Raw genomic sequence first — 16,259 nt, 5'->3', positions numbered from 1 at the left:
AGAGGAATGGATTTCCTGGTGTATATAATACCAACCCTTTTCCTGCATCAATCAGATGCTCATGAATTGCATAAAAGACTACTACCGCATGTCGAACCTCAATGGGAAAAGCTGTTACCCATCCAATGACAGCATATACTTGTGCGGGCCCAGAAGAGTAAGGAAAGAACCTCGAAAGATTTTGAAATACAAACCAAAGAAGGTGATCAAACCATATGATTGTTGCTGGGCAGTTAGAATCGGGATTCCTCTTACAAGTACACTTGATGAATGGTCTATATGTGTTCCATCAATTTTTCAAGAACTTCCGAACATCGTTTTCTTTCTCGTTGAGTGATAGTCCCTTTGTACGGGCTACCATAGAAGCATTAGAGCACTTTTTATTGTCAATGTCGGACAATTTTATCTGCTTTAGTGTAAAGGGTTAAATTGCGATAGTAGATGTTTTGATTGAAGTGCAGATGTTTTGCATTGTTCTACCACATCAGGTGGTAAACTACAAAGCAAATCTAAAGAGTCAATTGTGAATGGAGCACATTGATTCAGTATCTCAAAATCCCAGAGTTTGTTTTTAAGGCGAATAGCGTCGAGCTCAATTTGTCTGAAAGGAAGTAGCGGAATGAATTCAGAAAAATGTCTCGGCATAGACCTTTCAATTTTTTGAGAAGAAGGGTCCTCGGTTAGGCCTAGGGCTTCCTTTTCTTCTTGATCCAAGAGATCTAGATCTAAAAGAGGGTTCACGATCTCTTGAGATTGTCTAATTGCTAGCAGCAGGATAGGGAGATTATTGATAAAATATAGCTTATTGACTATGGAGGGTAGGGATGAAAAATAAAAGTCTAAATCCGAACAGTCCTGAGCATCAATAAAGCATAATGATAGTAGAAAATAATTTAGAGAGTTAATAAGTTGTGTAGGTTCTTTTCTGGAAAGGGCTAAGAGTTTTAACCAGTCATTAACAGATGTTGTTTTTAAGGCAGAAAGCTCTTGTTACTGTATTGCTTTCTTCTCATAGTCAAGGAGACTTTTATGAAAGTTAGTCCCTTTGAAGCATGATAGTAAACATTGTGTTCCACTAGGAGGGATATGAAACCTTTTATCGTCGGAGTATCCAAATCGTGTGAGAGATACAATCCAGCCAACCTGAAGGGTGTTCCCAGAGATAACTTTGTAAGTAGCTATTAATGAAGGCAAGTTCAATATATGGTAGTTTTCCGACCAAGGACAACTCGGGAAATAAAGAGAGACAGATTAAATTTCACATCCCCTCTTATAGAACCATATATTGACACTTCACCTAGAATATACAAGACCTAAATTACAGTAGCCAATATATGCAAAAATCGACACAATCCAAATTTTTATAAATGAAGCTAGTACATCCGATCCTGGTAGGAGACAAAATGAGTCCCAAAATCCATGAGAGAATAGACCTATACCTAACACCATCCAACCTAAGCATCCAATTAGAACATGGGCAACCTTGATCGGAAGATAGGTATCCAAATAATCTATTCTACTTGTTATTGATGTCACATATCCGTATACCCATTCACTCTCCTTATATGCATTTCGAGGGAGTTTTTTCTTTGCTTCTCTAGCAGGCATGATTCGTCTTTTAACGGTATTTTCCACCATAATTTTGTATGGCAGACTTTTCTCTACCATAATTTCCATTGGTACACTCGTTGTTTCAGGTTTGATGATGAAGGCTGATTGGCATCCTTCTGGAAAATCACGTATGGCGGAGGGACATGGCTTTCCATTGGGTAGGTAGCATCTCTTGTGATTTTTTGGGTTTTGCATTCTCAAAGGATGGTACATCCCCCATAGTTTGGATTCCGATAGATAGCATCATGCCCTGTACTACATTTATATAAAGCAAATCTTGTCTATTAGTGGTCTATTCTAGATGCTCGTTTCCAAGACTAATTGTAAAAACTCGGCTATACAACAACACTTTCTTATTAACTATCGTGAGGTTTGGACATCCTATCCTTTAAATGGATAGAGTTATAGCCTGAGAGGATACAAAGAGAGATATTAAGAAAAACTATTTAGAAAATGTAGGATCGGATACCTATTTTTGGGTTTGTATAACAGACAAGATATATTTTGCCAAAATTTTGGCAGAGTTTTGTTTGTATGTGGACCCATTTTTCAAAAAAGTATACCATCCCTCCTTTTGTAGGAGCCTCACATGAGGATTTATGCTTGAAGAGAGTAAAAATAAACCTATCTATCCAAATATATACGTACTTTCTAAGGTATGGTTATGTCACACTTATTTTTTTTTAATTTAAAAAACCGTCTTTATCTTCTAGCAAAAAATTTATTTGTTTCTATCGCATCCCACCTTCCTCTCTGCGGATCCTTACATAAGGATCTTCTTCTATGTACATATTAGGTAGCATTTCATTTACAAGTACCTCGTTCAAAAGATTACATTAGATTTTGCATACAAGAATTATACACATTTTGCTAATAATTTCCTACTGTCTATATCAATTTAAAGAAAGGAAACATTATGCCTAATTCTAGAAAAACACCTTCTCAGTAGACGGAAAGGGTACCTGAGAGCTCGGGGTCGTCATCTGTATGTGTCTTGCTGAAACCGTTTTCGAATGCTTTTCGATGCTGCCAAATAAACCACATACAATATGCTATCTATGAGTAGATGTTTACCATTATTCAGCCAATCATTGTTTGGAAAAAACCTTTTTCCCTTTTCTATGTCTATCTCAAACATTATCTTACTTTTTCTGGAATTTGATATCAAATACAGTTAACCCATGGTATATCCGATGTCTGTTTTAATAGTTACACCATGTACTTGTTTCCATATGAGATACCCCATGTTCCAAAACATGCAAGTAAAATAGTGTTCTAGATTATGTGAACAGAGTTTATATCAGACTGAAAACCTACATCTATACACATTTATGTAGAGCAGTTATCCGTTCCCCGTTTCTTCTTCTAATGAATTGCATAGAGTTTTCTTCTCTAAAAAATGTTTTTCTTTTTTATATACAAAGTACAGTAGTTTACATGTCAAACAATATTTTTGTAAACCTTGCTTGAGTCCATCAATCTACCAAGCTTTAAACATTTCATAATGTAACAAAATTTACGGTACTGTAAAGAATCGCAAGTTTCCCTTACCGTGCCGTATTCCAATGCTATCAACGCCTATGCCGATTGTGCTTCTGGATGATGAGGATTCGCCAACTAATATTCTGTGTGTGAGTTGCTTATGTAAGATCAGGACAGCTCTCCTTCAAGTAGACATGCGTCCCTTTTTTTCAAGTTTGAAGCAGCATAAAGCCACGCTGCCTACGATGTGTGTGTGTGTGTGTGTGTGTGTGTGTATGAAAGACAACACCAAGCCACACTGTGTAAAGGAGAGCACCAAGCCACGCTACCTAGGATGTGTGTGTGTGTGTGTGTGTGAAAGAATGCTCAGTATGAGTGCACGATTGGAATTCTCTCTTGCAATCCCTCTGTGCTTCTTATATGCAGTCCGCCGCGCTTATCATTATGATACCCAGTGCCTTCACCAACTGTATGCGCCCAGTTTGGGCTTGCCAAATTCGGTGGAGTTATATTTTGTCAACAGGAAATCTTCCTTATATGCACATATGCTTTTAATATCGATTTGGTAGATTATCATTACTGAGAGTAAGGTTCAAAGAACCTGTTATGCATTTTAAAGGATAAAAGTTATTATTTTTGACCTATTTGGTGCCACTTCACATCTTATGGGTTCCCCTTTTTTTTTAACAATAGATAAAAACATTTAGAGATAGAGATAGAGAGAAAGCGAGAGACATAGGTTTTTTTCAGCCTTGTGTATACCCGCATATTACGGGTTTTTAAAGAGAGAGAGAGAAAGATAGATAGAGAAAGATAGAGAGAGGGGGTGGGGGGGGGGGGGGGGAGAGAGAGAGAGAGAGAGAGAGAGAGAGAGAGAGAGAGAGAGAGAGAGAGAGAGAGAGAGAGAGAGAGAGAGAGAGGCGTACCGCCCATTTTTGTGTATGCCCATGGGATTAAGAGAGAGAGAGAGAGAGAGAGAGAGAGAGAGAGAGAGAGAGAGAGAGAGAGAGAGAGAGAGAGAGAGAGAGAGAGAGGGGGGAAGAGGGAGTTTGATTTGATTTGATTTGGTATTAACGTCTGCGGGGGGCCAGAAATGACCCATGGGACCTTAAAGTGGTGTGTGTTATTCTCTTTTTGTGTTCCTGTGAGTGTCTTTTGAGGCTCAAGTATGCGGGTGAGGTATGTTCCGAGAGCTGTAGGGGAGGGGTATGTCTTGGATAATAGGTCCACAAAGATAGAACAACCGCTTAGAAGTGGTTGAAAATTATCCCAGATGTGAGCGTATTCTGGGCATTCCAATGTCACTTGTGCTTCATCTTCGAGAGCTTGCATTGCACATGATGTGCATATCCGTTTAGAAGCATCAATTTTCAGCCAGTCCTCTGTTTCTATTTTGAGAGAGAGAGAGAGAGAGAGAGAGAGAGAGAGAGAGAGAGAGAGAGAGAGAGAGAGAGAGAGAGAGAGGAAGAGAGGAAGAGAGAAAGAGGGAGAAATAGGGAGGGAGAGATAAAGAGAGGGGAGAGATAGGAAAGAGGGAGAGATAGAGAGAGAGGAAGAGGGAGAGATAGGAAAGAGGGAAAGATAGATAGAGAGAGAGAGAGAGAGAGAGAGAGAGAGAGAGAGAGAGAGAGAGGAGAGAGAGAGAGAGGGAGGGAGGGAGAGAGAGAGAGAGAGAGAGAGAGAGAGAGAGAGAGAGAGAGAGAGAGAGAGAGAAAGAGAGGGAGGGAGGGAGAGAGAGAGAGAGAGAGAGAGAGAGAGAGAGAGGAGAGAGAGAGAGAAGAGAGATGGAGAGAGAGAAGAGGAGAGAGAGAGAGGGAAATAGAGAGAGAGAGAGAGAGAGAGAGAGAGAGAGAGAGAGAGAGAGAGATAGATAGAGAGAGAGAAGAATAGAGAGAGAGAGAGAGTAATAGAGAGAGAATAGAGAGAGAGAAAGAGAGAGAAAGAGGGGAAAGAGGGAGAGAGAGAAAGAAGGTAAGGAGATGAAAATTGGGCTCCAAAGGGATACCTAAGTGACCAGCACCAAGATTACCTTCAAGGCAAGGACGCTTTGTTGAACAAAGTGCTTGCGTTACATGGAGGCATATGCATGACTCTGGGATGGAGCTTCCACTTCGTAGTTCAACTGCACGACCGAGAAGGAAAGAGCGAGAGGGAGAGAGAGAGAGAGAGAGAGAGAGAGAGAGAGAGAGAGAGAGAGAGAGAGAGAGAGAGAGAGAGAGACTCAGTGAGAGAAATGGAATTACTTATTGCATAGCATTAAAATTGTAATGTTACGATCAATTGATCACTTAGACGTTGAATGTAGGTGCAACCAACACAAAACAATGGCTACATTTACAATCATAACATATATGTGTGTACATATATATTTTTTTATGCATTTATGTAGGCACTAAGTACGGGAGCATAGCACCCGAAGGTTAGACGCTTCCTCTTGGGTATAGTCCTTTTTTAATTGTGGCATTGCATTCATTGATCCGCTCATGCGTGGATTACCGCAATGCACCTTTGGTTTTACCACGGTTGATATTGCGATGATATCTAAAGAGGTGCAGTTGACCTTTGGCACTACTAGCCTCTACTTATGTCTACTAGTATGTATATGTATCTACGTGTTTGTGTACTAATATATATATATCCTTTGGGAGAGAATTGTAATGTTACAGTCAATTGATCACTTAGACGTTGAATCTAGGTGCAGCCAACACAAAACGATGGCTACATTTACAAACCATAACATATGTATGTGTGTACATATATATTTGTTTATGCATGTATGTAAGCACTAAGTACGGGAGCATAGCACCCGAAGCTTAGACGCTTCCTCTTGGGTATAGTCCTTTTTTTAATCGTGGCGTTGCGGTCATTGATCCACTCATGCATGGATTACCGCAATGTACCTTTGTTTTTACCACAGTTGAGACTGCGATGATATCTAAAGAGATGCAGTTGACCTTTGGCACTACTAGCCTCTACTTAGGTCTACTAGTATGCATATGTATCTACGTGTTTGTGTGCTAATATACTTGTGTACAATATATTTATAGATGAGTGAGTAGGGTGAAAAGCTTTATCTTATATTGCTCTTTGTAAATTAGATGTCAGACGAGAGAGCAACTGGTGAGGAGCAGCTAGCTGGCTCTCCTTTTGGTTGGTTCACATCTCAGGTGGGCTCCCACCGAGGCAGGACATCACCTCTAGTGGACCCGAGTCTTGAGTCGGTGAGAACAAGCAAAGAAATAAAGAATGTTTCTACGTAGTTAACCCTAAACCATGAGTGTCATAGGTTTTTTTTTGTTATTTGCAGGCATGGCCATCCTACACCTACCCTTCTCAAGTTCCTCCACCTGTCGTAGATCCTAACTTTCAGTGGGCTATCTCTTTACGAGAGCAGTACCTCCATTTGATGGAGGATTTGTTTGGCTACTACACTCTACAGCAGCAGCTTGCGACCTACAACATTTCTCCGTAGACTACACCATGGGGAGTCAGGGAGGGACTCCTTACTTATAGAGCCTTGCACCAACAATACCTCCCTATACTCTCCCTTCCTATTGTCCTACTCCTATTCCATCGCAAGGTCCTACTCCCCTTGCATCGCAGGGTCCTACTTCCATGGCATCAGAGGGTCCTATACCACTCCACTCCGCTCGTGCTTCGCCAGAACATCGTCGACGGACTTCCTCTGGCAACGCGCGTTGACGCTTGTCTCATGGCAGCGAGCGCCGTGAGAGACGAAGCGGCAGTGGATCTTGTGATTTTGCATGTTTTGGTAGTGGCAGGGGAATGGAGTCCCCATTTTTAGAGCATGTCACCCCTGATGCAAAGGACGAGGATACTGACGCACCCATGCCAGACACGCATGGACGCTACTACAGGGTTAAATATGGCAGGGAGGTGGATTTTGGCACAGGACAGGACAGGGCATTTCTACGCTATCTACAAATTCTTTTACATTCAACGTGTAAGAAATGTTTTATAAATTTTAGAGGCTAACTACTCGATCATGCACGATACATTGAGGACGCTCTGCTAGCTAGATTTCCAAACGCCCCCGATCAACGTTTTTCACAACAATGGTTGGAGGGCTACATAAAGACATTTTTGAAAAACAAGCAGTCTAGTATGCAGTTGTAGCAGCCAACCAGGTCAAAGATCAAGACAGGATTTACCGCGGTGGAAACATGACAGACGCAGAGTGGGAGTGGGCAATTTAAGAGAAGAGCGATCAAGCTGCAACGGGCTCATCATACAGACAACAACGTGAGGCTCACGCAAGACAAACTCCACGCACTATGGCTAAGGAGGGAAGGGAGCTTGGAAGGATAAATATGTAATATAAGAGTAATTGAATTATAATGTCGATCGGTGATTCTAAAAATTGTAGTTGATGATTTGGTATTGTTATTGCTAAGTTAGGAAAATACCACTCTCTCTTGACCAACTAGAGAGATGGTCAAGTATTGAGAGCGACATTCAGAATTTGATACTTGGCGATGGTTGTTCGAAAACAACCACATCTCTCACGAGCAATCGGACGCGGTGGTGGGGACCACTACAAGCGGTAAGTTTAAACAAGTAATTTTGTATCAATTGTCTTTAGTTGTTGATAGTTGTTGAATTTGGTTTGGGTTTATGTAGAGTCAAAGTAATCCAACATACATGCCTCTGGACAACGACGAGATGGAGGAGGCCGATTAGATAGAAAAATGTTTTGTCCAAACTTTCGTAAAGTTCCAATGTGGCACAATGTATATACAACTATTTACTTTTTATTGTAACTTTTTTGAATAGTTGATCTTCTATATTTTTAATTGTCAATGTAAAGTAAATTTAATTTCAATTCTTTGGTATTTTTTATACTCTTTCAAAAGACAATTGATGTTTCATTGTTTTATGCAGGTCAAAAATAAAGGTGCTCATTTGGGCCACCCAAAATTGGGTGGCCCAAATGAGCACCTTTATTTTTGAATTAGCGTGTAGCGGTAATAAGCGTGGTAATAAACATTGCAACTAAAGCGGTAATACCTGCGGGTATATTGCCATGACTATTACCGCACTTATTGCTGAGAAACCACTATCGCATACATAGCCGCGATTATTTCCACCCCCGCAGATTTTTCTCTCTCCTTTTTCCTTTGTTTTTTTGCGGCAATGTTAGCGGTTATAGACACCTCCTCTTATAGTGTAAGACAGAGAAAATAAGATATGATATTTAGTAGGATTGTACACAAGATGGAAATCTGAGATGTGATGGTAATGAATACCTATAGAGATTTAAAGACTAGATTGTAACATCATTATTTCATAACACAATAATATTTAATGTTTTTTGGAACCATTAATAAACATAAAAGTCAATGCCATATCACCCTCAAGAAAACAGACAAGCGGAGAGCCCAAATAAAGTTTTATGTACAGTGCTCACCAAAATTATAGATGAATCAAGAGCAAACTAGGACCAGGAGCTACATTTAGCTCTTTTGGCATATCAGGTAGCATAGAAAACAAAACTCGCAACAACAATCTCTATTTGGTGTTTGGGATTAATGTCATATTGCACATAGAATTCTTAGTTCCCACACTAGGAGTAGCCAAAAATTTAGGATGGATTGGACATGAACAGTCGGAGATGACTATTTGATTAATGAGGTTAGATGAATTGAAACTCAAGGCTATTGCAACCATCTATACACAAAAACAACAAATTAAAGGTTTTCATGATCAACACATAGTAAACGAGGATTTTCAAAAGGAGGACTATGTATTAGCCTATACCTTGAATCATCACTCCAAGAAATTTAAAAAGCAAGGAAATGGCCCATTTGTGATCAACAACATATCACCTAGTGCAGCCTGATGTCTAACTGGATCAATGGTTGCAGCTTAAAGAGATCATTTACCGCTCACTACTAACATGCTAGGCAAGATTCATCAAGCAAAGAAATGGAAGAAAATTTCTCAAGCCATCCACGACCATGCCCAGGAGGAAGCAAATTTGTTGATTTTTAAATCGTAAAGAATGGCACAACACAGCTCCAATTCGACAATTAAAAACCCCATCTCCTCCTATCGAGGCAATTTAGACAGGGCCAAATTGTCTTGATGGTATGGATATACGGATCAATATATAGCTAACACATGGATCAACAGAAAGAGAACTTGTAGATATGGATGCACATGTCGATTCCATGAAGTATTCGACATACCTCACGCTATCAGATGAGATATTTATACCAATGAAGATCGAGCTGAGAGCAGCCAACAAAGGCACAATGGTTAGCTTAGGACAAGCTAACATATCAATCAACATTGACGCAATCACTGTCCACATCAACTCCACATAATGGACAACAATGATCTCAATGAAGCACTTATCTTAGGAGTCTCGTGGTGGATACAAACGTACGAAGCCATTCAAGATTGGCGATATGACACCCTAAAGTTCAATCTGCGCACTAGTCCTGTAATTGGACACTTAAGTGTCCTGTTTTCCTTCCAAGTTTTGGCAATTTATTTGTCAAGCTAGAAAGAAGTTTTTTATACCTTATTTCTACCATAGGTTTGTTATGAGGCAAAGAAAACATTGGATTTTTCTCCATGTCAATATACAATCCGTATAGATAGAATTCTGGTAAGTTCTAAGTCATAAATTTTAGTAAAATTTCAAGCTGTTTTGCCAAAAAAATCATAAAACTCTTATATCTTTTTTTAGAGATGGCCTTTTTTATATTTATAAAAGCCAAGTGTTAGCACTTACTGTTACAAAACCGTGGAATGCACTTTAAAGACAAGTTTCCAAGTCACATGCAAGTCATAGACATAATTTCATACTTGAGCACGTGCTAAATAAGAGCATAATTTTGGTCTTCCAAAGGTCCCCTTATGGAATTGGGGTTGTTTTAGTGTAATTTGACAACTACAAATGACTTTATATGTTGAAACCAAGAAACTACGTATTTTTTGGGCTTCTTAACTCAAATAAATCTCATTGCTTGAACTCTATCTTTAATATTTTATCGTGCAAAAACTCTTGAAAATCTTGAGTCTCTAGAATAACATTAAAACCAAGGTTTTGGACACCCCAGTTGTGTATGTACCACGTACTTTGATACAACTAGTTGATCTACATAGAAAGTTAGATATTATTTGCGGTTTCGAATGCTTATGTCTCAAGAATGAAAATATCAAATTTCTCTCTTATGCAGTTTTGAATATTTTAAATAATCCAATAATTGTTGCATACCAAAGCCCTTCTACTTGCCACCTTGAGTCCTCAATGGAAAGGGTAAGCAATGTATCACTTTCTAAAACTCTCAAATACATCAAAAACATATTTTTCTTTGTATACAACGATATGAATGAAATGGCTATATCAAACACATAGAACTTTCCATTATTTCATATACTCCCAAGTCAATTTTTTTGAACGTGAAACTTTCAATTATCTATAGCAAAACTGTGAAATGACACCATCAATCATAGTCTTACAAGGGTCAATTTGATGAGTATAGTTCTTCATCATGGTAGATTCTAAAATGCAAGGTTATATTTTTAAAAGATCCTCTAGTTAACATATCTAAGCATATCAAGAGGGTTTTCTTAAATAAACCGTCTAATGCAAGTAGCATTTAATTTAAATTTATAAAAAAAGGACACTTAAGGGTCTTCTTTTGGTACCAAACTAGTGTTAAGGGCACCTCGTATGTCACTTCGTTGGCACCAACATATCATTTTTGGAATGTGGACCAAGTACAACTAGAATCACAGTCTGCATTGCGGCCTATATAACCTCACAAATCCAAGGAAAATAAATCAAAAAAGTTTGGATAAAGAAATCAATAATGACAACGAGCCTAAAGCAGATGTGGCTACCCAAGCCACCAAATTCAAAGGAGCCTTCCATCTCAATCCAGCCACATTCCATAGGAAACGGAATCCTCAATGCGGTTATACTTGGAAAAAGAAATCCACACAGGAGACCAACACTTTATTTAGTTAACCCAAGTACAAATAGATTTCAGAATCCAAATCAACCAAACCACCAACCTCCAATAAACCAACTTAGCAATAGAGACCCAAGCAACCAAAACGCAACAACCTTGGCAATCTGCACAACCAAACTACACGTGGGTACAAAAAGCTATGCCTAGCGAAATGATTACCCACCAAAAGTACTCACAAAACCAACCATCAAAGAATGATCATGAGCATGCCATTTACAAAAGCTTTTTTTAAAACAACACAATTTAGATAGAACCTTGCCAATGAAAACCTTTGCACAATTGGTTCATTATCCGCCTAATGCACATCATATTGTTACCCAATTCCGTGTCTTCCTTACACGTAATAGGGACACATTCCACGGCCTTGCATAGACATGCTGTTTGTGCCCAGGCACATTGCACAAACCTTCGTCTGGGATGACTCAGGATGGGAAGTGGGGAGTAATAGTAGCTTGAGATGCTTGTTGCAAGATCTAAAGCTGCAAGATGATGAGTGTTTTGTCACTAAAATGTTTGTTTTTTCTTTTAGTAATATTTAACTCTTATTAGGCATACTAATGAGCCATAACAACAAATCTTGACAGACATGATGTCTAGAATTAGAGTATATATATAGAGTGTATGGAATAATTTTGGCTAAATTTTTGACCAAATAATACTAATTTTTAGTAATTTTCTTATCTTTTTAAACTAATAAGGATCAAAAATTAAAAAACAAAGCTAGAAAATGAGGAAAGAAGTTTTGAAAACAAACATTTGAATTTGCAAAGCAAGAGCTCAACACTCAACACTCCGCGTAGGCAGGGAGAAAATAGGAAAAATTGGGAAGGATAGAGATCATTTGCATTCTATCACACACACACACACACACACACACACAGCTTTTGAGGTAGAGCTATAAGCTATTGGTTTTTCATCTACTACGGACACTCATAGGCCTCTTACCCCACCAGATTTCATAGGTATGAACCTTAACTAAGCAAGATCAATTGTGAATGGTTCAAAAATCATCAAAATATCTGCACAAATCAAATGTAAGATAGGGATTTTGTAAATTTTTAGGGGCCCATCAAGATATCAAATGATATCGAGATTCAAAAACATTTTACCAATGAATTCCCCACAAAGGGCAAAGTCTTGCCATGCAACCACAGTCCACATAGAGGATGGAACATGGATCACGATATATCCATGTTCCCCCATTGCCAAAATCAATCATTTTTTTGGCTGTGAGATCCGAACGCCGCCGCCTAACCATTGTTCTTTGAGAGATTTCAAATATTGCTTGTGATCCATGTACCCTAAAATTCAAGATGTGTGCAAAATTGGACCCACAACTAGATAGGACATTGGGGGTAGCACCCTGCAAATTTGAGAGGAAATGTACATAGGACAACCACAAAACCTTGGTAAAACAAAAAACCAGTTTGCAAATTGAGATTTTAATTTAGAAGAGATATGGTATTTAGTGGGGTGTACACGAGATGGGAATTTGAGATGTGATGGTAATGAATACCCATAGAGATTTAAAGGATGGATTGTAACATCATTATTTCATAACACATCAACATTGTATGTTTTTTTGAGCCATTAAAAAACATAAAAGTGAATAAAGTACATGTCTTTATTCGATGGTCAAGTACATTATTTATTGTTGGCTTCTTAAAAAGTGGTAGACATGGTTAAAAAATGTGCGAAGGAAGTGAAAAATAAGCTACTTCTTCCCATCAAGCATGAAATTCACATGAATGGCCTGGAACATCAATAATCATCAATTAGAAACACTATAAAAATCTCATCAATATTATCATTAAAAGGTTTAACAAATATATTGCATCAATGAGGCTTCAAGTAAAGCTTACATCAAGAGGTAAAGGGAACAAAACTCCATTGGCTTCTAGTATTAGACGAACTTGTAGCTTCACGTAAGGTAAGAGGATGGTTATAAGCTGCGTTTTGGTACTCATTGTCCGGTGGAAGAAACCAATGTAGTTTGCTATCACTATTTGCAAGATTTATGGCAAGGTATCTCTGTCCATTACTCAATGATCGATCCTCGGACCAGACAAAGTTGTAATCAAGAGGATCAAACTCTGTTAATATGACCTATGTAGGACCAAAAATAAATATTTATAAATATTCATTTGTTGAAATGTGATAAACAATTGGTGGCTCACATATAAAAATATTATTCATAATTAAAACTATAGGTTAGCATGAATAGGAAGTGCAGTGGGCTATGTGATCTCATATGATTATTCAAGAAATAAGAAAATGTAAACCATACCTTATCTCCTGGTTTTGTGGATCCTTTTAAAGCTTTTCCATTCATCTTACTAATGATAAAGAATGAAGAGTTCGAATCTTCGAGTGGACTCGCAGCAGGCACTTTATACCAAACCTAAGGCCATCATCAAGTAATATGTCTAATTATGTGTACAACGGTGGAGTGTGTACATAAAAATATAAAAATCATATCTAAAAAATTACTTTCATAATCCCAATGTTTGAAATGCTCTAGCTATACACCTTAACATGACAACATAATCAGGTTAATTTGACAAAGTTGTCACACGTCATCTTGAGATTAATGAGGCCCATCTAATCAAATTTTGAAGAAGAGGTGGAAAAAAAGGTCTGACATGTATAGATCTGTTTCTAGTTTTAATGTTCTATTTAAAATGTCTCTATTTCTTTAAATGGGTGGATACTTGAACACATTAGGGTCAAAATATAAATGTGAGGTACACCCTCAATGCTTGCAACAAGTTCAAGATTCACCTAGAGACGCTTCTCAAGATTGCCCCTAGTCAAAGAATGGTGGCATCAATTGATGCATTATTTTTACTACTATAGAGTTTAGAGTTACTCAAGTTGAGCTCCTCCTCACCTTTGGGACCATAATGAATTTGTAGGAGAATTTGCTTGGACTATTTTCGTGACATATCAAATACAAATTAATTCGTATGGCTATCCAAAAACCATATGTAGCTAGTTCTATCATTAGATTGCAGTTTTGGAAGTTGATGGAAGTTTTGTGACAATTTGTAACATATAACATAGCTAGTTTTTTTATTTTTTAAGAGAAAAAGTAAGTGTTTACTTTAGAGGGTTGATAACATGGAAAGAGGAATGTACTACCTCTTGCACTCCATTTGTGTTTGCTTGATTGACTCCAACTACTCCAAGCTCGTTATTGAAAGAGCCCGCACCAGAGGTGAATGTTACGTCCGTATGAGGTGGTTTAGCAACAAGAATCTGGCTAACCCATTGTGATTGGAGAATATAGGCCTTTGGAACTGGAGGCATGACATACATTAGTTGATTTGAGTCTTTCATAATTTATTATCTGTGAACCCTCTCTATCAAGTGTGTTTAAGGTCCTTGTATATACAGTGGATCGTTCATGAAAAAACCCAATGGTATCCTTGATACTGATATCCATTATTTCAAGCCCAAGTGAGGAAATGAGAGAGACAACGGGGAGAGATCGAGTTACCGAAAGCCTCGAGGGTCCACGTCCCTGTAGCAGAGGAGGAGGAGGCGTTGAGAATGGCAGCAACACCCTCGCCTGGTTTTGGAGCGGACGCCCCAATGCCAAGCCTCAAGGGCATCTGAAGAGCCACCGAGAAGATGGTCACGTACTCCGACGAGGAGGAAACTGCGCGCAGTGTCCACGCGGTGGTCAGGGTGGTGTCTTTAGAGCGATCGTACTCAGTGAAGAGAGACACCTACACAATCAATATTACTTCTCATGCCTGATACTAAATCGAGATCATATAAACCAAAAAGCTATACTTCACTACAAAGCAAGGCGCTCTACTGATCCCAAGCTAGGCGCTCTTCTGTTGGTGAGGGCTCTACTGATCCCAAGCTAGGCTCGTAATGGGAGGTCCAGTTTCATTTCGTGCATGATCATATATGATTAGCTGTGAGTGATGTACGTAACAGTAACAGTACATGAGAAGGCGTGGCATCGGCGTCCGCTTTGAGAGCCGCCTTAGAGCCGTTGTTGATGAGGGCAAACGCTGGATTGCCTGCCTTGTCCTCCGTAAATCTCCACCAGTCGTCCTTGTACCACACCTGCAACTCGTGCAGTCTCTCTCTCTCTCTCTCTCTCTCTCTCTCTCTCTCTCTCTCTCACTCATGAACACACACATTTCACACACTCCTTCATTTATACCTGAAATGGGTTATCAGTGTCTTCCGCTTCCAGCACAACCTGAGGGCCCCGTTGTGTCAGCTTGTATCCCTGATATTGGACTGAGGATATGGTATAGAATACAGGTGCGGCCATGATTCTAGGCGATTGTGTGTGTGTGTGTGTGTGTATTGTGTGTGTGGTGAGAGAGAGAGAGAGAGAGTCTTATAAGTTATGCCTTCTAACAGCAGAAACTCGGATATGCTGGCTGAAGCTGGGCCTGTAAGGCTACTTATACATACAAGGAAAAGTGCGCGACTTGGGATGATGGAAGTTACTGAGCAGTGAATTCCAGCTCACTGCATTATAACTTCTAAGGATAAGAACATGTGCGCGGGTACTAGTGTGTCATCATCGATTCCTCACGGGCCTTGTCAGTCAATATAGCAGGTGATGTGGCCCTTCTCTCACGAACGGCCGCGTGGCGCCCCGTCATATGACTTTCAAAAGTTGTCACATGGAGTACGTATAACTTTCAAAATTGTCCTTTGAGTCATATTCACATGGGCCAATTCCATTTAGCAGTGCATGGAGAGAACAGCAAACATATGATCAACAATCTACGTGGCAGGGCCAGGGAGCGCATCTCTCCAAATGCAATCACCTATGCTTGCTTCTCGAAGGCACGTGGCAACTTGCAAGACGCTGAGATGGGCAAAAGAGCTCATGATGATATTGTTAGTTAGGGGCTGTTGAAAAAAACATTATGCTTGGCATTGCCTCCGTCGACACGTATGCCAAATGTGGCAACGCCACTGGGAAGCGAAACTAGGGCATCGCTCCATATGCAATTACGTATGCGTTCCTCTTGAAGGCATGTGGCGCTACGCAAGACATTGATATGGGTAAACAAATTTACGATGATATTGTTAGTCAAGGTTGCACAAAAGAGAATTTGTGCTTGGCATTGTCTTGGTCGACAAGTATGCCAAATATGGTGTACTTCAAAAAGGGGCACA

General features: G+C 39.4%; 1 protein-coding gene across 3 annotated transcripts; it reads right to left on the bottom strand.

Moving 5' to 3' along the window:
* Nucleotides 1–12,510: 12,510 nt before the first annotated feature.
* LOC147458977 (uncharacterized) lies at nucleotides 12,511–15,434 on the bottom strand. 3 transcript variants are annotated; one of them, XM_086510376.1, is made up of 7 exons: nucleotides 15,283–15,434; nucleotides 15,060–15,182; nucleotides 14,599–14,830; nucleotides 14,241–14,398; nucleotides 13,387–13,500; nucleotides 12,962–13,205; nucleotides 12,511–12,852 (listed from the first exon to the last, which is right to left on the bottom strand). In XM_086510376.1, the coding sequence occupies exons 1-6, from the start codon at nucleotides 15,394–15,396 to the stop codon at nucleotides 12,963–12,965; spliced, it is 984 nt and encodes a 327-aa protein (XP_086366502.1). In that variant the 5' UTR covers nucleotides 15,397–15,434; the 3' UTR covers nucleotides 12,511–12,852; nucleotide 12,962. The 3 variants fall into 3 exon arrangements, with proteins under 3 accessions (XP_086366502.1, XP_086366505.1, XP_086366503.1); XM_086510379.1 differs by lacking the exon at nucleotides 12,962–13,205; XM_086510377.1 differs by lacking the exon at nucleotides 12,511–12,852 and having other exon boundaries at nucleotides 12,885–13,205.
* Between the last annotated feature and the right edge of the window lie 825 nt (nucleotides 15,435–16,259).

Source organism: Adiantum capillus-veneris, chromosome 4 (genome assembly GCF_014529385.1).
Source record: "Adiantum capillus-veneris isolate H3 chromosome 4, ASM1452938v2, whole genome shotgun sequence".
In the NCBI taxonomy this organism is placed as follows: Eukaryota; Viridiplantae; Streptophyta; class Polypodiopsida; order Polypodiales; family Pteridaceae; genus Adiantum; species Adiantum capillus-veneris.
Note: the sequence above shows the minus strand (reverse complement) of the source record. Positions and strands in the feature narration are given on the sequence as shown.